Source organism: Manis pentadactyla, chromosome 12 (genome assembly GCF_030020395.1).
Source record: "Manis pentadactyla isolate mManPen7 chromosome 12, mManPen7.hap1, whole genome shotgun sequence".
Taxonomy (NCBI): Eukaryota; Metazoa; Chordata; class Mammalia; order Pholidota; family Manidae; genus Manis; species Manis pentadactyla.
In genome coordinates, this window is record NC_080030.1 from 101716987 (window position 1) to 101741681 (window position 24695).

The 24695-nt window shown below is 35.4% G+C and overlaps 1 protein-coding gene across 4 annotated transcripts in view; it reads right to left on the reverse strand.

The window, feature by feature from the left end:
• Positions 1-4939: 4939 nt before the first annotated feature.
• The window catches only part of USP45 (ubiquitin specific peptidase 45), a 57268-nt gene continuing 37512 nt past the window's right edge, over positions 4940-24695 (reverse strand). For 3 of the 4 annotated variants that reach the window (XM_036890410.2, XM_036890409.2, XM_036890411.2), the window contains 9 exons: positions 22966-23047; positions 20924-21015; positions 19689-19745; positions 19223-19363; positions 17300-17972; positions 15583-15680; positions 12301-12387; positions 9287-9440; positions 4940-8666 (listed from right to left, as the gene is read on the reverse strand). In XM_036890410.2, coding sequence (XP_036746305.1) covers positions 8536-8666; positions 9287-9440; positions 12301-12387; positions 15583-15680; positions 17300-17972; positions 19223-19363; positions 19689-19745; positions 20924-21015; positions 22966-23047 — 1515 coding nt within the window. In that variant the 3' untranslated portion in view covers positions 4940-8535. Of the gene's footprint in view, positions 8667-9286; positions 9441-12300; positions 12388-15582; positions 15681-17299; positions 18018-19222; positions 19364-19688; positions 19746-20923; positions 21016-22965; positions 23048-24695 lie in introns of those variants that run through there. The other variant, XM_057489446.1, reaches the window with a different exon arrangement.

A 24695-nucleotide genomic window follows, 5' to 3' on the forward strand; every position in this document is an offset into this window, starting at 1 on the left:
CAGGCTAGGAGATGCAAGTTACAAGAAAAAAATGTTTCAAAGATACATTTGTTTATTATACTTTGGGGAAGTGCCTTCCTGGAGAGTAACATGAAACTTTGGTGCAGCTAGAGTCCGCCACGTCTCTAAATTGTTTCACTGGAAATTGTGCAAAAGTAACAAGTACAGTAGAAATAAAACAGCAAGAGTACATCTAAATAAAGAAGATACAGACATGTGAGAATACAGATGTTTGCATGAAATTCACTCTTCCTTAATAAAACACTGCAACCCAGAAACTACTGGATTAGCGTTATAAGAAAATTCTCAATAACTAAGGATCTGCTGATCCCAAGTCCAAGTGGCCCTCGAAATAAAACTGCATTTGTAATTCACTAATGACAGCTGCCAACACCGTGACCGGAGCGCATGAAGTTAATACTGCAGGAAAAGGGAAAGTTCCATTCCTTCGACTTCTCCCTTCATTTCCACTTAGCAAAAAAGGCCTACACAACATTCTAATATGCCTTTTTAAAGCACTTTATGGAACAAAAATTGGAAGGACATTTTGCTGTGTGATTTTTTTCTTAAAAAAATTTTCTTTTTTTTTTTTTGCATAGCCAGTGGATTTTCAAGTTTTTCTCTCTCAGAAACATTCTAATCAGAGAAACATTGTATCTTCAATGTGCAGCCTGATTGTCCTAATGAAACGTTACATGTTTCTGCTTCCTATAATAATCTTGTGATTGTTTGCTTGTTTCCCTAGCAAAGTTGAAGCAATTTTTTTTGTAGCCCCCACCCTTGGACTTCCAGCCCTAACGCCCCTCACCCCCATCTCTGCTCTCCAACTGGCCAGCATACTGCTTATTGCACAGAAAGTTTTGCGTTTATCCAACAAGCAAATTAATATTTTGAGCAGTGACACCAATATAGGCCATTTTGGAAAGCTATTGACGAATTTTACAGTTCCATTTCCCTTTCATCTAGCATTTAACTATAATGTTATGGTCTGAATTTCCCAGTATCGTCTAGCATTTAACTATAATGTTATGGTCTGAAGGAGATGTCAGGTATACATATATCTATTTGAACACCGAACTTTCTCAAACTGTGTTCTCGGTTCAAGTGTCTCGTCACATACACGACCTGCTGCAGTCCGGACATTCTTCACCTTGCTGGGAAAGTGCTCTAGCAGCCACCTTCTCGCCAGTCCGCTATCTTCATGGCTCACAATCAGGGGACTTCATAAATTTACATTTTTATTAACTTGCCCTGTTTGCAGTGTTTCAAGGAAATTCACGGGGAGGATATGTTCAAGTCAGTACTGTGCATTATTATGGAAACAAGTCATTCTCAAGGTAAAATGGAAAAAAGCTAAATGAGTTGTAGAAAACAAAGGATTAGGAAGTATTCCTGCTTCTTGAGATGCGGATTTTTACAGTGTTAAATTCCATATCACACCCATCTTAAAATTTAAGAATAAAAGTGATTTAAAGCTGTGATATATGCATATCATAGAATGTTATGCAGCCTTAAAAAGGAATGAAATTCTGATACATGCTTAGGTGAAACACGGTATACACACAAGGACAAGTGTGTAATTTCACTTATATGAGGTACCTGGATTAGGCAGATTCATAGAGGTGAAAGTAGAATAGCGATTGCTGGGGGCTGGAGTTACTATTTAATGAGGAAAGGGTTCTAGAGATGAACGATGTTTGTGCAACATTGTGAGTACACTTAATGCCACTGAATTGTTCACTGAAAAGCGGTTAAAATGGTAGATTTTATATATATTTTACCACAATGAATACAATGGAAGATAAAGCTATTATGACACAAGCAAATCATTGGAAATTACAACTTTTAATTCTTAATATTGTTACTTAAGCATCTCCTAGAAAGTAGTGAGAGTATCTGGCATAATGAAATACGAGGAGGCTCTAAAATAATAATTACTTCAGTTATTTAACAGTGGACCTAACTGGGCTTTATGCAGGCAATGGCCATTTAGACCAGACTGGAGAAGGTAAGGTAAACCCACTAGGCTACTGATTGCATATTCTTACTCAAGATCCCGTGTCATTCAACTACTCTTTCTGTACTAATTTATTTGTATGATGTGGTATACAGTAGCAGGGTTCACCAGTATTTGATGCCCTACAGACTTAACAGCACACACAAATGGCATTTCTAAGACCCCTTCGAGTTAGGACTTGGTGGAATAGTTCTGGCCAATGGGGCTGTGGGTTAGTGATGACTATCGTTTCTGGGATCTAATGTTACAAGACCTGATGCACTGTCATGTCAACCAAGAAGAATACATTTCAGATAATGCCGTTACAGGTTGATAAATCTCTCTGAGCCTGGATCACTGAGTTACTTCTTAGGAAAAGTGGCCAGAAAGAGCCCCAAATTCACAAAAGACTTTGAAATGACCACAGAGTCACTTGTTAAGCCTATCCTATTCTGACAAATTTAGATGTTGGTAAGAGGAGTAGGGTGCTGCTCAAAGAACCTAAATTTGCGGCAATAACTTAGCAGTTGGTGGGCATACGTAGAAAAGTAACATTGGAAGCTAGAAACATGACACTTCACATTACGCAGTGGTAAAACATCTGACATAACTGTTACCCATGATAGCCTGGGAGGCAGGAAATGTACATAACGAACTTTGAGCTAGGGGGAGAGGTGGAAAATATGAGTGTGTGCTATGTGTTGGGTGCTACTGGGTGCATTTGGCAAGATAAAGAATAGTTGACTTGTAAAAGCTGAGACAAGGGAATAGAGGCAAGCATAAATTCTGAGCCTCACATGGTTGAATTTTTCAACTCCAAACAGTAGAGAAACACTGAAGAAAGCCTTTAAGTGACAAAGGATCGTTAAAACTCAGCCTTGCAGCAAAGATCCTAGCTAAGGGTGGTAGACTTCATAGTTACCTTGGAATTCTTTTCAATGGATTAAGAGTGCATCTTTTTTTCACTTTGAAGAAAAAATACCTGAGTTTGAAAATGTGGATAAGAGGATAGCTCTCTCATCAAAGCTAATAAACAGTATAAACAGAAAGTCATTGCCATAAAGTCAGGAAAGCAGGAAACCAAATATAGCAAAAAATATAGCAGCCCAAGAACTACTTGTCTCCCCAAAATGGTATGGTTACTAGCATATATATCTGACCTGGAAACAGGTAAGAGGCCTGCCGAGTTGTTAAGAGTTGGACTGGAAGAGAAACCGTAAACCTTAGCAAAGAATGTATTCCAAACTTAAGCCCCAATTATCTAGGAAACAGGCTGGGAAAAAGCTGTGCCACTCCCAAGAATGGCATATTCCTCAGTAGCCATTCATATGTAGGATATAACAAGTCAAGGGGACAATAAAAAAGATCACTCCAGAGTTTGGCCTCTGGAGTCACAGAGAATGGAGAATGAAATTCTTAGAGAACAGAAAAAATACTAACCGTGAACACTCTCCATGCCAGGGCAAGGGATCCCGACAGTATCTCCATTCATCTTCCACTCTCTGAATGAGAACTTTTCTTGTAGTGGTTCTACTGGTTCCACCACTGCACAGTAAGTGTGGAAAGTAACACATATGCTTTTGTTTCTGGGTTTCCAACATTCAGACCTGATAGCACTTCAATGGAGCCTGGTCTTGGAGAATAAAACTTTGCCTGGATGGGACCCCTTGAAAAGGGAGTCGCTGTGTCCCGTGTGTAGAGAACAGAGTGAGCTGAGTATTTGGGGACCGGAGGGTGGATTGTGAGAGGTTTCCAGTGCACTGTGCACCCCATTCCTTTCTTCTGAGCCCAAGGGAAACTTACTCTTTTCTACCATCCTACCCTTCCCTCCCTGCAATTGGGGCCATGTGACTTCTGGCCAAGGGGTTGTGGCAAATCCAAAATGAATTTGATGGTGCAAGATCTTTTAGTGCTCTCTTCCCCTGCCACATGGGGAAGCCTAGTGTTAAAATGATAGAGACACAAGACCATCAGTCTGGATTACAATCACCAGTTGGAAAATAGTTTGCAGGTTGTCCAGACTCACAGTGGACTTTGCGTGAGGAAGATACAAATTTTTGTTGTGTTAAGCCATTGGGATGTGGGGTTATTTGTTATTGCAGGATAATCCAGCCAATCCTAATACATACGGGAGTGCAAATATTTTGGATAATTCTTATTGAGCAACTTTAAATGTTTGAAAATGGCTTCACAGGGCCCATGAGCCTCTCAAATTACATACAAAAATCTGGAGCATATATTTTTCTGAGAAGATACAAATGTCAAGATTTCCCTTTCCAGCCTTTAGTGGGAATAAAGAGAAGGCCACAGAATTAGAACCCTGCTCTTTTCCCAACACTCACAGCTTTCCTTTGGGACTACCAGGACTAATATGGTGACACCTTTTATCCCTAGAACAGCCTTCACCCAATGGACCTTAATTACTATACGGCTTTTTGAGTAATGCTGCTTGATTCTTGTCCATATCATTTGCCATTTAATGTATCTTTTCCTTATTCTTCACTCCTTAGAATATCTATTTCCTCACTTACAGATTTCTCTTGTGTCCAGTGCTGTACCACTGACGCCTACCATGCAGCAGTATTCAATAAATACTTACCAAATTACTGAACAAATGAAAGATGGTCTGTAACTTTCATCAAAATTTCAAAAAGCTTCATGATGCAAAAAAGGACAAGTACAAATGGGTAAGCAAAATATTTCCTAATGAATTATCCTGCCTAAATAACTGGAACATTTGAGAAACTTCTAAAAGGATGAAGAGCCACCCTTAGTAGGTATTGGAAACTGAGTGAAAGTGGCCCAAAAGAAGATATTTTGTTCTGAAATAATGAATTTCTAAAATCTGAAGGCTATTTTGAATATAGCTAAGTAAGCAAATGCAGTATTGACAGATAAAATATTCTGTAAATAATGTGCATTATAAAAACTCCAGGACCAATCTTGAAACAAAGTAAATAAGAATTTAATAATCATTTTGCATGTTTATACAGTAACATCAAAATAATGCTCAATAAGTTACACAGCTATTTTCTAAAAACACTGCAAAAACAGTAAAGATAAAACAGTAGGAATGATATATAACCAGTACTCAAAATTGAAAATATAGTATTCTATCTTTTAAACAGATTTGAATTGATGATTTCTACATAACCCAAAAGTTTATATATCTAAAAATATACAATTCTTAATGCACTAAATGATACATAAAAGCTCAGTTTTATTGCACATAATATATTTGGTTTAGGCTTATTGATCAAGTAACATGCAAACTATGAATATGAATTTCAGAAAATTAGGCAAGATGTTATTTTGTACTACAAAAGTTAGGTGAAGGTAATACATTTCACAGCTTAATCTTCAGGAAATTTTATTCAGCCATTGTATATAAAACCACTGACTAAAATAATTACACATGCATTGAGGGCTATTAGATATATTATGGTCAACTAGCTCTGTTGGAACATTTGCAATAAGAAAACAGGTATCAACTACTCTTAGAATAGATGCGAACTACCACTCTTCTTGGTTACCCAAAAAAGGTGGTCTTCACATCAGTTTTAAGAACATTAAATGACAAAATCTTAAGTACAGACACATATTTGGTTAGGTCAGAAATTCATAATTGGCACATAATCAAAATTTTTTATTTTAAATATGGAAAAGCTAGAAGAAACTGGATTAGACATACCCTGTAAAACAGTTTCTCAGTGAAGCTAGTGAAACATGTTTTCTTCTTAAATTAATTTGGCCAAACAACTATGTTAGTGTTTTGAGGATCTGTAAATACTCTCACTTATTTGTAGTGTTTCCTGAGGTCATCTGAAAACTACTGTTATTCTAGTAACTTCACAATTTAGTACCCCTGCAAATGTGCTTTGGAATTATTCAAAATGAAAACAGAAATTTTAATGTAGACTCATGTCTAACTTAACATACTTTGACTACTACAAAAGCTGTCTTCAGTAAATTCTTAGGTATCGAAATCAAATTCATGATCAACCCAGAAAGCATTTGTAAACTGTAGGCCATAAAAAAATAAATTTCAGACTTAGCTCATTTGACATTATAAAAATGAAAATAAAAGTATCTTCATGTTACTTCTAGAATAATGTCTAAAACTTACATAGGCCTCTCCATTTTAAAACATGCTAAAAACAGTGTCAGCACAGTGCCTGACTCATACACAGCAGGTATTCAATAAATATGTATTTCATGAATAAATGTGAGGTTAAGCATAAAAATGGCTGCAGTACTTAAATGGTGAGGTAATATTCTGAAGCTCCACTGTCTCACTCATTCAGTGAAAAACCAGTCTCCATTGGTACTCAGAATGAAGCTTAAAAGATCTCCTATTTGATGCGCATGGCCCCGGTACACTGCCTGGCATCCTATCAATGAGAAGAGGACCTCGGCACTTTCCTTGATTCTTGCCCTCCCCTGTCACTCACCAGGTCTGACTTTAGCTGTGTAAGGGATAAGCCAAGAGGCAAAAGAAAAGAATGTTTTTATTTCTTTCCCCTCCCGGTTTCTTCCTCTCCTTCCCTCTCTCTCTCTGTGTCTATCCTTCTCTCAATAAAACAACATTATCTATCCTTCTGTCAATGAGACAAGCAGGTGACCATTCAATGAAAAGTACATGCCTCTTAATAGTATCTTTTCTAGGAGAATAATGAGATGTCTTAATATTTACACTGGGGGAGAGGATGATAACTGTCATTACTAGGATGGCTGACTTGAATAAAGAGATTAAGTATTTTTAAAAAATTATTGCTCTAGTACTAAAATCTTTAATGTTCGTAGGTTACAATTAAACAAAGAACATTATTTAATTTAAATACCGTTTAAACTACCTTTTATAGGACACAGCCTGAATTTGCAGATTAATTTATAAAGATATATTCCCATCATTTTACTGTTAAAAATCAAGAAAAGCATTACTATTGAGATTTTAAAACCTTAAAAATAGAATTTGTGCAATGACATATTTAAACTCTGCAATTTCTATATTATTACCATCACAATTCCACTCATCCATATGTCAAAAGGGTCAAAGTCTTGGTGAAATATTTCTACACATTATCTACAGCCACTAGTCTTACCCTGCCTTCCAAGAGGAGACCGAACTGGGACTCGGCATCTACCCAGCACTGCCTCTAGTATCATTTGTTGGCACTAATGATTACAGTGCTTGAACCATGCAGTTATGTGTTTTGATTCAAGAATGTGACACCAAAGCCACCATTATGTTTAAAATTTTAAGTCTATGTAATAGGAGTATTTTCAGGCTGTATTTTGATAGCTTAATGATTTGTATTTTAAGGGGAAAAATTATATTTGTGCTATTAATTATTTTAAAAGAAAATCAGAAATACCATCTTTATGCTCCATTAAAATAAAAGCTAAACCCACTTGAACTTCATGATGCTTGAAGATAAAGTAGTGATCTCAAACTCCAAAACCATGATTAATATTTACTGATCTACGGAAGTAGAAAATATATTCCATTTCCCTATTTTGTACAAGAGTATAATTCTCTATCATTTACAAATAAAAACTGGCAATTTATATTTGAAATGTATCCTATGGTCCCATATGGATTAACAAATTCTATTTACCAATTCTGCATGTTATGATGACCTATAATTATATTCTGACCTTGGCTAATCACGTGCAAATTATCCTCACTCTACCATGAATAGGCCGCAAATAAAGTGGTGATAAATATTTCAGTATTTTTCTAGTTCTCAAAACCTGGAAGCAATAAGCTAATTAATATATTATTTGTAAACCCATATTCCTGAAGTTATAGTGGTACCTTTTTATATGGCTGAGTCATACAAACTATGATGAAGTCACTATGCCAATTGCATCTGTACATATGCTACAGCAACGTTTCCCGCACAGCAATACGCATATACTACCGAACTTCCCTGAGATGATGTTAAATGGAGTGCAAATGGATGAGCAATTTTTCTTTAGTAGTTATATATCTACTTTAATGTTTCTTAGAAAAAATATAACTAGCACATTATGTAGAGTATGCTCAATACAAGACTATGTTTTAAAAAGGGTAAAAAATAAGGGTAAAAACAATAAGTAAACAATGGCACAAGAGATCTGTGCATGCGTATATATATGAGCTCAGTAAGGTGGCATGTGACTCCTATTTGGGAAACACTGTTTTGAGGAATGATTTGGCTTGGCCACTATCATTTCTGGATGTTTGTAATAATCAGCCACATCATATAGGGGTTTCTTACCACTGTAAATTCTGGGTTTTTTTTCCAGGACAAATATTTTAAAAAAAAATATGTGTATACATTTATTTTAAGAATATAAATTTGAAAGCGTTGACTAAATATAATCTACTTTAAAAGGATTCACCAAAATGGTAAAAAATGTTCAAGAGCATTGAGGGAGATGCTATTCCTACAGGAGAAGACAAACTACAAGGCACCTGGCATATTATGGTTATCACTAGAGCATGTAAATAAAAGTCATCTAAGTCATCATTATCAGTGCTATTTAACAAATAATTATAATATTCTTTCATAAAAAAGAAGGTATGCTTGTGCACTAAGTGCTCTTGATTCTGGAACCATCTGCACGTAAGTGTCACTAACATGGACCCACTCGCCTGCCGATTCACTCTCGGTTTCTTTAAAATCTAACAAAACAAAAAGAAGTATAATTTTACAATAGGTAAGTTCTTACTCTACTTTATAAGCAACAATACATTCATCACAAACTATATTTATCCTAGTGCTACATTTTATTGCCTAAGTGATTCTTCTTGGGTTAAACATCTTCCAAAATGAATTCTTTCAAAGCATTAATATTAGAATCACTTCAAACATCTAGTGAAATATTAGATAGTCTTGTAAATATTAATTTGTTCAAGGAAAAAAATCATTTTCACTAAAAGAGAAAGAAAAAAAAGTTAGCTTGCTTATCTATAAGCTAAGCCAGCAAATTTTCAACTCCAGCTCTCTCTGAGGACCCGGTACATCTTCCGACACTTTCGGTATCATTAAATAAAATGCTGTTCCACTGCAGTACAACAATGACTTAACACCCTGAAAAACTATGTCACTTCACATCATCTTGACAGGTACAGTCTTATGATATTTACTACTCTCTAAGACTAAGTACTCTTAAAGGTATATCTCACTTAATAGGAACAAAGTGAATCCACTTAAGGTATCCATGAAATAACGTACCTCTTCCAGAAAAGGAAGAATAAATTCATTTGTTCTTTAAGAATAACATAAACTTAGGATGGCATACCAGGTACATTTTTCTTTCCAGTGATATGTTCCAGTAATTTCCTGGAGGGTGTCCTCACTTTCACGTAAGCGGTGTAGTGCCCTCCTCTCATCGAGCCACTATGTTCCACTATGCCATAGAGACCGTAGAGAACTTTATCGCCCACACTTACATTCTTTAAGACAAAGAAAAAGGCCAAATTAGAAATACTTAGTGAAAGTGTGATATTATTGTAAGGAAAATTGAGTCAAATGTACATCCTGGTTCAAATAAGAGAAATGCCTACTAAAACTATACTGAAATACTTTCCACATATATGAGACTGGAAAAATACAAAAGAATGACAATTTTCTGTTAGCTGGGCTATGGGAAAGGAGTACTCACACACACACTGCATGTGGGAATGCAAAGGGGTACAAACCCCTGTATTTCATGTTATATAGTTAATTACATATGTATTACTCTTGGATTAATCAGTGTTATTTGTAGGATTCTATTTCATAGGTACATAAGCAAAATGCTAGAAGACATGCATCAGACTATTAATTGTAGGATTATGTATAATACCAAAAACTTGAGACATGGGGATGCAATGTACAGCAAAGGGAATACAGTTGTTAATATTGTAAAAACTTTGTATGGTGGCAGATGGTAGCTAATTATTATAATAATCACTTTGTGATGTATATAAATGTTGAATCATTATGTTGTACAACTGAAACTAATGTCAAGTAAAAAAATTTTTTAAATTTTTTAACTGGAATTGACCCAAATGTCCATAAACTGGGAACTGGTTGAATTAACTATGATGTATTGTACAAAGAGTATTACATTGCTTGAATAATGGTTTACATCCTATCTGCAAATACTGCTATAAAATAATCTCCATGATATAATGTTAAAAATAAGGTAGCAAAAAGGATACATATTGTAGGCCAAGCTTATTTAAGAGTGAAGAGGAATATATAGATACCTATCTTCTTATATTAAAAAATAATAGAAGAATGAAGATGTTTTAAATCGTTGTAAGGGGAAAGAAGAAAAGGTGGAACAGACCTGGGAAAAAGCTACACTTGTTTGAATTTACCTTGTTTTGTACATTTGATTCAGTTGACTCTGAACTACATAAATATTTTTATGCCATTATTACACAAAATATTTAAAATTTAAATTTAAATTATCTCAGAAGAACCCAGGAGCCAATCTGAGTGGCTTTCAGTAGCTAACTATGGACCCGCAAGACTAATACATTAGAGCATGAATAAAAAGAAAAGTATAGTACATTGAAACAAATCTAATTTGTTTCAATCCATGAATTCATGATAAAATTAACTGATGACAGTTTCGAGGATGCTAGTGAATTAAGTTGTTATTCTGAAAATCGGTTTAAAAGGAGGGTAAGGGAAGGACTGAGCTCTATCATAAGAACTCTATCATAAAATAACTACAAAGATGAAAGGAATTCCTCTTTCTATGGAAGTATTCTAGCTAACAGATGAAGAAGAAATGACAGAATCAGGACATCACCATTCTGCAGTTCTTAGTGGACTCATGGATCTAGCATGAGCATCACCGGTTGCTGATATAATATCACAAAAAAGCAGACAGCAGGCACTTGGTGCCGCCTGAAGAAAGCACAGGACAATCCCTACCAAAGAGTGTCACCAGAAAAAAAAAAAAAAGGAATCTCAGACCTGAATCTGTTCCAGCCTCTCTAGATCCAACTACCTGTTTGTAGGAAATAAGGAAGACAGAGGAACGATCATCAAAATCCACGCTGTGGAAACTACCAGAAAGGTGACCCAGTTTCTTCAACAAATAAGCTGCAAGTTGAGAGAGATGGGAAGAGCACGGGAAAGGGAACTGTATATTAAAAGACTAAAAGTCATTATCCAATCATAATGTGTAGCCCTTAGATTAATTCATTTTAAAAACTTCATATATGAGATAACTGGAAATATATATACACTAGAGGCTATGAAGGAATTCTTGATATTATTTAAGAATGAAATGATGCCTGATATTTGCTTCAAAATAAGATAGGAGGAGGAAGGAGATGAGCACGTGGATGGGGCAGGACTGGCCATGTAACTAAGGTTTTAGGTTCAGATAATGGATGCTGTAGAGTCACTTTACCATTCTAACTATTTTTGCGCATGTTGGAAACTAATCTTAAAAAATGTGTTCTCATAAACGTAATACAGAGCTTGTTAAATTTTATTTCGTTTACCAAATTATCAAATTCTATGAATAATAAGTGTTGCCATTAACAGATATCCCATAGCAGATGAATTGGATTCACTAAAAATTTGCATTCAAGATATTTTGTTTTGATTCATCAGTGTACTGAAAATGCTACATCCATTAAGCATTCTGTTATGCTTCATACTACAAAACCCAGAGTGCCAATCAGTAATCATGAACAGGGTCATGTGTTAGTCCACAGCTGTTTGGTTCCCTCAAGCAAGACAAAGTCATCAATTTCACCTACCAAGTTTGTATAAGCAAGTATAAACCAGTCTACTTTCTATACCTAGTTATTAAAGTATGAGCAATTTTAAGTATCATATACAGCTGACAAGTACACTATTCTCAGTAGTGTACAAGAAATGGCATGAAAAACAATACATCGGTATATTGATTTACAAAAAATAAAGAACTAAAATACTAAAAACTAAAGTGCTAAAACTACTGCCAATATTGTGTCATTCACAAAGAGAAGAGGGTATAAATTCTGCTTACTTTGCTCAGCAACTATTTGCCTCTAGCAGCATTTACAAGTAGCTTTGTTCTTCATGATTATCAATGCCTGGTGATTTACGCATCTCTTCGACTTTCCCTTACTCTGTCTCCCAAAGGACAAAAGTCATATTCAGTGTGTTAAATGTCCCACATGTTACTGATTTAACTTCACTAACTATAAAAATCCCTTCCAGAGGAGAAGCTTATTAAAAAAAAAAAAGGCCTAATATACATAGGACATGTTTAAGCATATTGTTTGCAAGTCATTTAAATATTTTAATAATATACTGTACCTTACAAGTAGCAGAACAGAATGGGGCTAAATCAAGCATGAGTGGAAAATCTACATGTCTGTTTACTTTGCGAAGACTCAAGCCAGCCTTAAAAAGATCAAGAGAAAAAACTTTTAATGCAACAGAGTTCATCTATATCACTGTTAATTAAAACCAAAAGAGGAATCCTGGAAGTTAGTTTTTTCACAGACATAAAAACATGACTAACAGTCCAAAACTGATACATGACTAAGCTTTTTACTAGGTTTCATTAACTGTTACTACAAAGATCATTCATTTATTTACATGGGCATTTTTACCATAAACAATGTGGGAATAATTACTTTCACTGTAGCTTTTTAACAGTTAAGGAAAAGTAAACTCAATGTGATAGGAGCTAAGCTACTGACACAGAGGCCAGCATGACCATGTACTCAACTGAGTCAGGCGCCTGGTGTTCTGGGCCGACTCAATGTCTGGTTAAATCGGCTCTGTGCAACCTCATCTAGATCAAGGCAGAACGTAGATATAAATCAGTAAGTTTAGGGCCTTTTCAGTTCTAAGAGTCAGTGCTATTCATTCATTAACAAGAAAAAAGCCTGAACACTCAAATCATTTTATCAATAAAAGTAAATGTTATATATTATATAAATAAAAATAAACCTTCATGTCCTTAAATAAACTCTATTTCTTTCTCTATTTTTAATTTCTAAAGGCAGACCTTGAAAAATGTACACTTTGCATTATGTAATGATAATAAAAACAGCTGATACAAGTCCTGGATAGAAAACTCACAAGCTGCCATGGACTCGGATGGAATGAGAAGATACCTAAATCTGAATTGTTTGGGGAGACAAAAACCTTTCATGTAGGCTTTCATGACGTCAACAACTAGACTTCTCATTTGCATACCAATCACAAAATTGTACTGTAGATCTGTTGCCTATTTCTTACCTTTTAAATAAAAAATTTTGACCAAAACATATAGCCACTGACTGATGTTTTTTTTCAAGTAATCATAGAAGGTATAACATGATATCTGACATAATGAGGTGATGTCCCAGGAATCATTACTTAATCTGTATTTAATTTGTTTGCCTATTTTTTCCTCATCCTGGGACCTCTATAAGCACCGATACCCACACTATCTGAGATCATTTAGCTAATTGTCCTCCCCTAACAGTACTTTGCTTTGAGAAATTACTCTGTAACAGGAGAGGGCTTTGTAAAGGGTTTTAACAAAAGATAAATCTCTTTTTCTAGGGATAACTTTTGGAAAATATCTTGCCTTATATTTGGCATATGCAGTCTCCTGCCTTTTTCTTTTTTTCTTTTAACCGAAAGAATGATACGCCTTAAGTATTTTTCCCATGTGTTTAAAATATAAAGCTGATGTCCTGCACATTGGACAGCTACATTAGGCCTCAGATCTGGCATGATCTATAACGACTGGGATACACATTTTTGTGTATATCCCTACTTCTTTGTGACAGGTTCTTAGAAGTGGAATTAGTCAAAAAAGTAATTACTTTTATTCAAAAATTATGTTTTATTCAAAACATCACTTAATGTTCTCAATATATATTATTAAACTACTTTCTATCTTTCTATGTGTTACAAACTTACATCCCCACTGCTGGTACATGAGAGTACCCATATCTCATTTCATCCTTAACACTAATATATCTTTGTCAACTTGGACAGGTTACAAAAATGAGTCTGTCATTTTATTTTGCATTTGTTTCGCAGGAAAGAACAGATCTTTTTTTCATGCTTTCTTGGAATTTTTACTTCTTTTATGAACTGTCAATTCATCTTTACCATTTTATTATTAGGGTCTTGATATTTTTCTTGTTGATCTCTAGGCGCTCTTTATATATTTATGGTATTAATCATTTGCCATGTTTATGACAAAGATCTCTATCTTGCCTAAGATTTGCCTTTCAGTATTGTGGATGTTTCTGATATACAGTTCTAAAGTTAGTACAGGAAAAAAGGCTGCCCAGCACATTAAAAAACTAAAAGCAGGGACATTGCTTACAGACCCTGATCTCTATAATTTTCAGTCCCTGGGAATGAAAATGAGGCTTTACTGACATTTTATTCAGCTAGAGAACAAGAAGGGATCAGGCTATCCATAAACATTTCCCTGTAAGGGCATGAATTCTTTTATAAGTTGTTCCTAAATAGGGATGCAAGTGTCAAATATAAAATAATTGTGGTACATCATGGAATTAGTGTCTGAGATCTGGCATAACGCTTTGTTGTTCACACACAGCGTTCACACACTGCAGATGTACACCTTGCATTAGGCACTCTGATGTAAAGAGATACAATACATCTACTTCTGCTTTCCTGGCCATTTCATTCCCACTGAGTCATTTGTAATCTTGGCTACAGGAAATCAAGATTTATTTATTTATAATCTAATCTTTCTGTGAATAGGGATTGGGGTATAAAGAAATATCTCTTCTTGCTCAACTGTGGCACACCTGAAATGTTGCAGTTATATAATCAAAGCTCTTAATCTTTTCCCTTGAGATTTCTTTCATGAGTTTAATATTTAGGAAATCTTCTGCACAAAAGTCAGGTGATGGATCCTATACTGAATAATCCAGCCCTCTTTCCAAATGATCTGAGATTCTTCCTTTATCATAACAAAATAGCTTTAAATTTTACTCATGTATTCTTATGTACTGACGATTCTAACCATACATACTGTATAATGTCACTACATATAAAACTGGTATCAAAAAATCATCCCTTGTAACTCTTTTTAAGTCTTTTCACTTCCTCAAACTTCCAGAGAAACTTGAAAATCATTTTAGCAAATGCAAAAAAAAAATGGAGACCAGGCATTGGATCAAAATTTTAAATAACTGGAGAAAGAATTGACACATGAAAAATATTTAGGTTCCCCCCACTAGAGTCCTACTGCCTTCCAGCCCTTTTCGCATTTAGTCCTGGCCAACCTTCTGAGCCCACTCACCCATCTCACTGGGATCCTGGGAGCTTAGAAAGCTATGTGCACTTTGCTATTTCGCTGCTCCTAAGGGTTCCTAATAAACCTTGTTTTCCACTGACACACATGCACCCATGTCTCTCCGATTCCTACCACCTTAATCTTTAAATATTGTTAATTAAACAATTAGAAAAATATTGTAAACTATTATGGCTGAAAAAGCAGTAAATCCCATATGACAAATTTCTAAATTCAGTAAATTAATCCTTGAGAGTATTTCGTAAGACATAAGGCTCTGCAAAATAGGAAAATTATCGTAGTTCTATTCAAGGGACTTTTACCTGATGGAATCTTTTAAGATGGAGAATTAGGATAGCTGGAACAGCAGAAATGAGCAGTTGCTTCCTGGCATTAGTATAAACCCCTTCTGTTTTTTTTCCTGCATAAAATATAATAAAATATCATTTTATACACTATCTATCAAATAACAGAGTAAACATTTATATAGAAGTATTATACACCATTTTAAAAAATATTTAAAAAGAAATGGTTGCAGGGTGTCTATACTTCTTTTCAAAACTCCACTAAAATGAAAGGGAATTTTAAAAAGGGACACACTGATAAGGACAAAGCATAGGGGAAGAGAAACATGCAACAAAATTTGCGGAGCTGGAAAGCAGATGGAGTAGCACTGACCTATGTCAATACTCTCCAGCCAAGGACACCAGAAACACCCGTAGTTGAAAAACTTGGGTTGAGTCATTATTCCCTGCAGTGAAAGATCACATATTATGGGAACCACGGAGCACTTCAATAAGCGGTTATTAGAAAAGACGTGTGAGAGGACTTGAACATGGCCAATTGCATATTTAACTTGGATTAATGATTAATGTAGGTTGGTATTTTCTCCTCCCATCTGGACATTTCTTTCATTACTAGTGTATTAAGCTTGTCTTTATGCTCATGCTTTGACATCTGGGGCCTCACTGACACTTGAGGCCCCCTCTCCCCTCCCCGCCCCTGACCCCAGAGCTAGCCAAGTCCTAGACACAGTGAACAACCTAAGTGCGCCTTCACATGCAAACTGACAAATCGAAAGCCTATGCCCCAACTACCTCCTTTCCAGGACCCTTATACTCTGGGCCACTATTCCCCTACCCTAATCACACCAGGGTCCGGTACCAGACAGGAGACAGCCCCTATGCTCCAGAGCCCGCTGAAATTATTCAACACCAGTCAGTACTACACCAGTTTACCCTACCTCACCCATTCCTTCTCATGGAAACCGCAATAAAGGCTGCTACCCATGCTTTCTGCTGGCTCCCCCTGCTTCCCAACTAGTCCTGGTCCTTCCCCAGGTGGCCCTATGTGGCATGGCTTAGCTCGCCCCCATATCTTGTGAACTCTAAGCAACAAACTATCAAAGTAATAAACTACCTTTCCAGTGGCAATCATTTGCTGGCTTCACCATGCCTAAGAAATAATAAAATCTACATTTTGTAACAACTAATCATTAAGAATCAGAGTATTCTCTCCAAGGCTAGAAATATACTAAAAATTTCTTCCTGGACAAGTCTGCTTTTTTTCCACTTTTATCTGGCCAACTAAACATAGTGACTACATTGCTAGCTTTGTGACATACAATTATTTTAAATCTTCAAACTTATATCTTATGCTATGACTTCATACTAGACAAATGGAATGTGCACATTAATCTCACCAGAGACACACTGTAAATTTCAGAGAAATTTCTTCTGGAAAGATTTCAGATAGCTAGTCCCCAGAAATAAGATTATGTAGATATGCATTTCCAAGGCAGAGATGAATACTTCCTGTTCTTCAATTTACTTCAACAAAAGTCTACTGAAAATTCACTCTGCCCAGTCAATGTCTTCAAGATGAGGCACAAATATGAAAAAGACAACCCCCACCTCCAAGCAGCTCGGATAGGGAGATAAGGCTCTTGGGTTCCTCTATTTGGGACCTACCACCCACTCGTCACCAACTATCAGATAACCCATGAATACTGAACCAAACAACCTTAAGCTCAGTAAGTACCTGCAGAAGTGGTTTGCTTCTGGCGCCTCTGTTTCTTTTCAGTGCAGCGCTCGCAGAGCAGCCTGTTATTCCCTATCAGCAACTCCACGGACGTGAACTGGTAGAGACAGGACTGAACGGAACACTCTTTGGCGGTAGTTACGTAGCTCTGAGAAAGGGTCTGAAAAGCACTCTGGGGGCTGTGGGACATCATCTGCTTCTCCTCTGAAACACATATACTACTTGGAACATTTGGTGGCTTATTTTCTCTGTCAAAATCTCTACCTCCACTCACAGGGCTGCTCAAGTGAAGCTGAGCCATGGCTCCGGCCACTCCCTCATCAGCGCTGTCAGGGTCCCTGGAGGGGGGCGCCCGTGCTGCTGGACGGGAAAGGAGGCTGTTCGCGGGCACACGGCAGCCCCTGCTGAACCCCGATGGCACAGCCTGCCCGGAAGCCCTTTCGGACTCTGAAGCCTCACTGTCGGCGTCAGCACTGCTTTCGGAACGGCCGGCTTCTTTCTCACTGACGTCGGGGGGACTTTCAGTCAGAGCTGACTCGGTGTGCATCCTGCTTACAAGCACAGAAGACTCCCCGTTTGTCTCAAGGTCTTCGTTTTTCCGGCATATGATGACAAGCTTATCTTCTTCAGATGACAATTTTCTTACATGTTTTCTGCCATGAACTAGTTGATTCTGCAAGTTGACAGTGTTTTTAGAGAAAAGAATCTTGTGACCTTACTGGAAATAAATGCCAATAAATCTTTTTTAAACGTTCCACAATTATTAAATAAATATTATTTCTAGCACCTCTGCAATTTATTTCCTAAATCTACATAAACTACAATCAATAGAAGATATACTAACAAGTAGTTCTAATTTAAAAGTAAATCTTTAGACAAGAAACCAACAACAGCAGTTACGTATTTGCAGAGAACAGGACTATTGTGGAAGGAGGCTGTGAAGCAGGCTTTTTAACTGCAAGCTTTTGCACTCTCTGCAGCCTTGCCACTTAGAGAGACTTCTAAAAGAGTAAATCTGATAATATATCCACCTGCCAAGTTAGTACAAATCATGTCATATTAAAAAAAATTTTTGCAATGAAGTGCAGCTTCAGCCTGATTTCTTTACATTTTTAACTAATTCAACTAGTGAAATAATGGGTCTAGACAGTGGTCATCGGTGACTGGTGGCATCATGGAATAGGAAACATCATACACAGGCATCTCCTTGATGAAAGTAAATACCACCACTTACCAGTTTTCTTGCCAAAAATTAAATAAATAATGAAACTTAATTAGGCCTCTAGATCTAATTGCTTTAGAGGAAATAAAGGAGACACAGGGACTAGTTCACACCATGAGGTACAATAGCAAGTGAATTACCCTTGAATGTGGACATGTAAGGAACTGCTGAAAAAAATGGCTGATTTTTTCAACAAATGGCAAAGGGAAAGGAGGAGGATGGGAGGGCGGATCTATAGATCAAAAAGATTCAAGAAACATGCAATTAAGAGAGATTACAATCAACGTCCTTTTTGGATCCTAAATTCAAACACACCTTAAAAAGCAAAAACAATTATTTATGAGACAACTGCACAAGTTTAAATGATGGGATGTTCAGGCTATTAAGAAATCATTAATATTTTAGGTATGATAATGGTACTCTGGTTATATCTTTAAAAAGATTATTTATCTTTTAGAGATACAAACTGAAGTATATAACGTATCTGGGATTTATTTCCAAGTAACCTGGGATGGGGAAGGGGAGAATGGAGGATGGATACAGAAAAAATGTGATTAGCCCTGAGCAGATAACTAGAAAGTTGAGAAATGGGTACAAGGGAATAATTATACTATCTTCTCTATTTTTATATACCTTTTTTTAAAGTTCCTGAGTAAAAACTTTTTAAAAAAGAGATGTCCCACAAATGCACATAATCTTACCTTGTCTTTTAATGAAGAATTCTTGGTGGCTCTGCGGTGATGAGAATTTTCTGTAGTAACAGGGCCACTGTACTGACCATTGTCTGTCTCCTGCAAACTTCTATATTTACTCATTCTTCCCAGAAGAGCAGGTTTTGAAATCTAAACAGATGTCATGCAGAAACTTCTTTAGGAAGTCATCCTGGCATCATCTACCTTTCAAAGCTTCTAACTCATTTGAAATACAGATAACTTCCTTAACATTAGCTCCCAAAATACAAAACATAGGATTTCAATTCCTTGAGAATAACAAATACTTGATGCATATAGATGCAAATCTCCATACTAAATACACTGTACAAACTCAACTGTTGTATATGAAAAATAATGACTCTGATAACTGATAATACATTCAACAAACATCTAAACACATAAACGAATAAATGGCCCTCATAAAAAAGTTATCATTAAGCTTTTTTCTTCTTACCCTTTCTTCTTTTATAGGAAGTGAAATATCAATGAAAGGATCTTTCACCATGGAGATCTTCAAAGGAAATCATATTGAGAACCTGTTAGAATTCCAATACAACCAATGTACTTTTGTAAAGTCTCAAATACATCAAAATTCCTGGGCAACCTGAAACTTTAAGTTAAAAAATGTCCCCGGGACAACAGTGATTTAAGTGGGTATATTATTCATCAATACAAGATATCTAAGACGTCAATAAATGCTACCCAACTGAATGTCATGTTGTTGGTAGTGACGAACCTGTAATATTTAAAGTAACTTCAAAATAAGCTGTGTTTAATCAAACTAACTAAAGATATAAGCATATTGGTGAAATTGGTGCCATAACAAATAAAATATGAAAGATAAGGAAAAGCCAGAGTGCTTGGCTGTATTTTGTAGATTCTTTAGGATAATTCTGTTTTTAAAAGATAGTCTCTAGCTTGTGAGAGAGAAATCAACTTCTGTGTTGAATATAACAGAAATTTAAGTAATATCATGTTGGCACATTCTATCCTTCAATATGACAGGCCAGAGGGAGATACAATCCTGACTCTGCAAGACTAGAGAGGACAGAAAGATATTCCATAATCCAGGACAGGAAAATGGACATAAAGGCCTTCTCTTTTATGATTAACATCTCACAAAGCTTAAACCTATCATAGCCTAAGTCACATGCTTTCAGAAACATTCTTTACCAAGCAATTAAAAACCTATAAAAAAGTTGTTAAAGTACAGATAACAATAAAAAATTATCACTAAATTAAAAAATGAGTCAAGTCTACTTCAAAAAAACTTCAATAAGTCCCATAACTATAAACTTTAAGTCTTATGTGGTAAATCACCCTGTCATGTCACTACATTATTTTTACTGGGATCACATTTTAGGATAATGCATAGTTACTCTCTTCACAGAAGTTTCTCATTTGTTTCAATCCGAGCAAGTAGCTAACACATTCGAACACATTAAAATAGGCTGAAAGGACTTCACAGGTTTGTCAAGAAGAAAAATGAAATAACATACTTTTAAAAATTGTAAATTATAATTATAAATTACCTCCTAGGAGCAAAGGATATATTTTAAAAAGACTTTCAAAATATATTACGTAGTCATGAATAAAAACAAATGACCACTGATGACTATATGTGAAAGAAACGATAAAAATGATGTGATTATAATTTATTCCAACGGATGTGATTTCCAAAATACCTACATTTGCACATTCTTCACACATGACTGTGCTAGTTAATTCGCCAATAAAGATGCGATCTATGAAGTTCATTTTCACACCTTCTCTTCCATATGCTATAAATAATAATACTTTTTTTAATGCAAAACACATGTCAACCATCAACCTAACAATGTAACATGGTTTTTTTAATTGATTCAAAGGAAATCTGAATGGGGCAGATGTCCAGTACAACATTTAATCATACATTCTACTATATGATGTTATAATGTCTTTCTCCTTTATAAATTCTGTTGAGAAAATGTGGGTGTCAACAACAGCAGTCTCCAAGAAATAACCAACAGTTCTTCAACTTAAGAGGTAAAATAAGTAGAGCAAAAACCACTATTCAAACCATACAGCCCTCTCCTGTTCCACCCTTTTAAAGCCTCTGTGCCTAACCTGGAGGTAGACAGAGGGATGGGAAAGGAAATTAATACTTTTAGGGCCATGGATGCCAGGACCAACACTACGTAAACAACAGAGTAGTAAAAGACAAGTAAACACAGCATAGAGCAAAAAACTAACACGGGCAATTAATAACTCAGGTATATATACAACTGATCAGTCATATTTAAAAATGTTAAAATTATTCTTTGGGGGAAATATTTACACTGGGATTTGTAATTTGCAAATTATAGACATAATTTTGCCTATATTATGCCTATAATTTGCTTCAAAAAAAAATCTGGGCCTGGGAGAAAAATAAATGAAACATTATACACCATGAATTTAATGTAGTTTAAGCAGGATGATGGGTAGATTCATAAATAACCTCCTAGGAGGCTTCATTATACTATTCTTTCTATTTTAATAGAAGTTTGACATTTTCCATAGCAAACCCGGACAGTGGGGGAGGGGCAGCAGATACCTTAAAAAACCAATTCGCTCCTCTTTAAAATTTCTCTTCTGTCCTTTTTGGGTCTCTACCTTCAAATTTCATACAAGCAACATTTAAAATCATTTAAAAACATAACCTGAAGCACTGAATGACCGAGCTGGCTTATATCTAGATATATCAATACACACTTATTAATTATGCTAACTACTTAGAAGTTAGGGTAAACTAAGATGTTTCATTAAAAAATTTACACAAGGGGTTGAAAATAGAAAAGATCACAAAATGGAAAGGGTGAAAGAAAAACTGGGCAGTGATTCTAAGCATGCACTAGATGGCACTGCGTCAAAACAAAAGTACAAAGAACATGCTTGGGAACCTGCATTTTTAAAAATCTTGAACCCTTATGTGCATATGAAATCTTGGAAGGTACAATCACAGTGTATGTACAGTTGCTTATAAATTATAGACATGCAGTATGTACATATAACACTATACAAACAAGTTATAAAGAGAATAGATAACATACAAGGAGCATTTTAAAATGTGTTCTAAAAATGATGACTTCACATTACCATTAGTATCTCAAGACAAAACATACATTTGGGACAAATTAAATCACTAATAATGTGGAATATAATAATTATAAACGACCGGCCTTGACTAGCTTATCATTGTTTCTGCCTCATATTTTGGCCGATGACACGCCAACAGTACAAGTAGACACATATGTTTGATTTATTAGTACTTTAGTCAATAGATGGTTTCCTTACAGGAAATCTTCTGAACACTTAAGCATTTTGTCTAGTTAAAACTAGATAATATCCATAAATCCACTTATCCAAGCACAATGGCAACTACAAAATGACACAATATGATGAAACTCAATTTCCAAATGAGGTTGCTACTTTGAACACCCTTTCAAGTCTCCTTTAGAATATCTCACGTAAGGACATCTGTGCCAACCTGAATATTCAATATTAGTTTTGTTTTTCAATATTCACATGGATATATTCTAACATTTTCTTTTTATGACTCACCAAACTATGTTGCAGCTACTGGAAGAAGGATACCCTACTCTTTAAGGCCACAATATTTGTTCACATAATGCTCATTCTTTTTACCCTAAAAAGGAACTTTTACTATTTTCCTCTAAAGGAAAGTTTTAACAGTGAAAGAGTCAACATACCTTTTACTTTTTTTCTAGTTTCATCATCAGCAGTTTTAGTAGTTGGGTTGTTAAATGCTTTTAGAATGCTGGCTTGTATTCTCTGTAAAATAAAGTTAAGAAGAATTTAATAAGAATCTATACTAGAATGTATTCTTTCAAAGATTTTGTGTTCCTCTGAGTAGAATCTGGTTTAGTGACAGTTACCTCAAGCATCATCCTCTTAATAATAGGAGGACTTTGCAACTGCAAGATATGTTGGATCTCAATTCCCTAGTCTATAAAATGACTACGTTTTTTTAAAAAAATTAAATATGTCCTTTCTTCCAGTTCTAATTCCATGAATGAACAATTCTCTAATGCCAAATCCTCCAAATCAGAGTCAAAGCCACTATGTTTAGGTTCTCTCCTGGGTGCAAAGAATTTTTCCCATTATTCTTATAGGTTTAGAGTAAGTTCACGCTCTTCTTTCTCTTCCCATTACCCCATTCTTCCCTTCTTCTCCCCTACTCTGTCCCTAAAATGACATATTCCTTAATCAGGAGAAAAAGTGACATAGACATTATGAAATTTCTCATCTATGAAGAAAATTCTTAATATATAAGAAACTATGAAACTGGTCACTATAACCTCCATGTAGATGAGTTTACTTATATACATATGACTAAAGTCCAGAATATCAACTAATGTCCACAGCAAAAAGAATCTTCCAAATCTTGATTAATTTTCATTTTATCTGCATTTAGTTGTCAATAATAGTAATGTATTAAAGTCTTTAGCAGCTCTTAGTGAATGACAAGGTTTAAGTTTCCACTTCTCTTACGTATGTTTTAGAAAAGATCACCCTTATAAAAAACTTTCAGATTGAAATAAAACTATGTTCCAAGAATAAAGACTTAAGATAATAAATTATCATCTTTTATACTCATTATGTCCCTAATTAGTGGATGAATCTAACCTTCTCTAATTCACATTTTAACTTGGGGTGAGAGGAAAGCTTGTTAATTAACCTTCAAAAGATTTTTTAAGTAAAGTCCTAATCACAGGTTTTCATATGTTTTACCACTATTTGAGCTGGACTTCCTGGTGTGAAAATGATACATAATTCTGTTGCTGAAAAGTTACTACGTCAGAGAGAAACTAAACCCAAATTTCAGGCTTCCCAGAGAAGAATAAAAATATCACATATTGGAATCCAAGATATTTTCCACTGTTCAGAAGAAAATTCAGAGTCTTAAATATTGAAATCAATTGAAAAGAATAAAAACAAATGAGTTAAACAGCCAACTTGTAAACTTAGAAAAAAGAATATCAAAACTGAACAAAAGTAGAAAGAGTTAATAAAGATAAAAGTAGAAATTGAAGAGAATTAATGAATCAAAAGCTGATTCTTTGGCTAGGGTAGAAGTCAACCCACTGGGGGGTGGGGGTAAAGAAACCCACTAGCTAATCTTAGTCAAGATAAGGATGAAAAGCAAACATCACACCTAAGAAAAGAAACCACTAACAAAATTAAAGACATGTTAAGCAACCATGAGAGACCACTTTGCTCAACTCTCACATATTATACATGTGAAAAGAAAAAAAAAAGATAATTTCCCAGGAAATTAATCTTAGAAGAGACAGAAAATCTTTCAGCTTCCATGGGGGGATTGAAGGGGAGAATGTTGGTCAACAGTACTCCTTACAAAAGCTCCAAGTCATAACAATTTCAGAGAGGAATGCCACTAAGCCTATGTCCAGGGTATAGA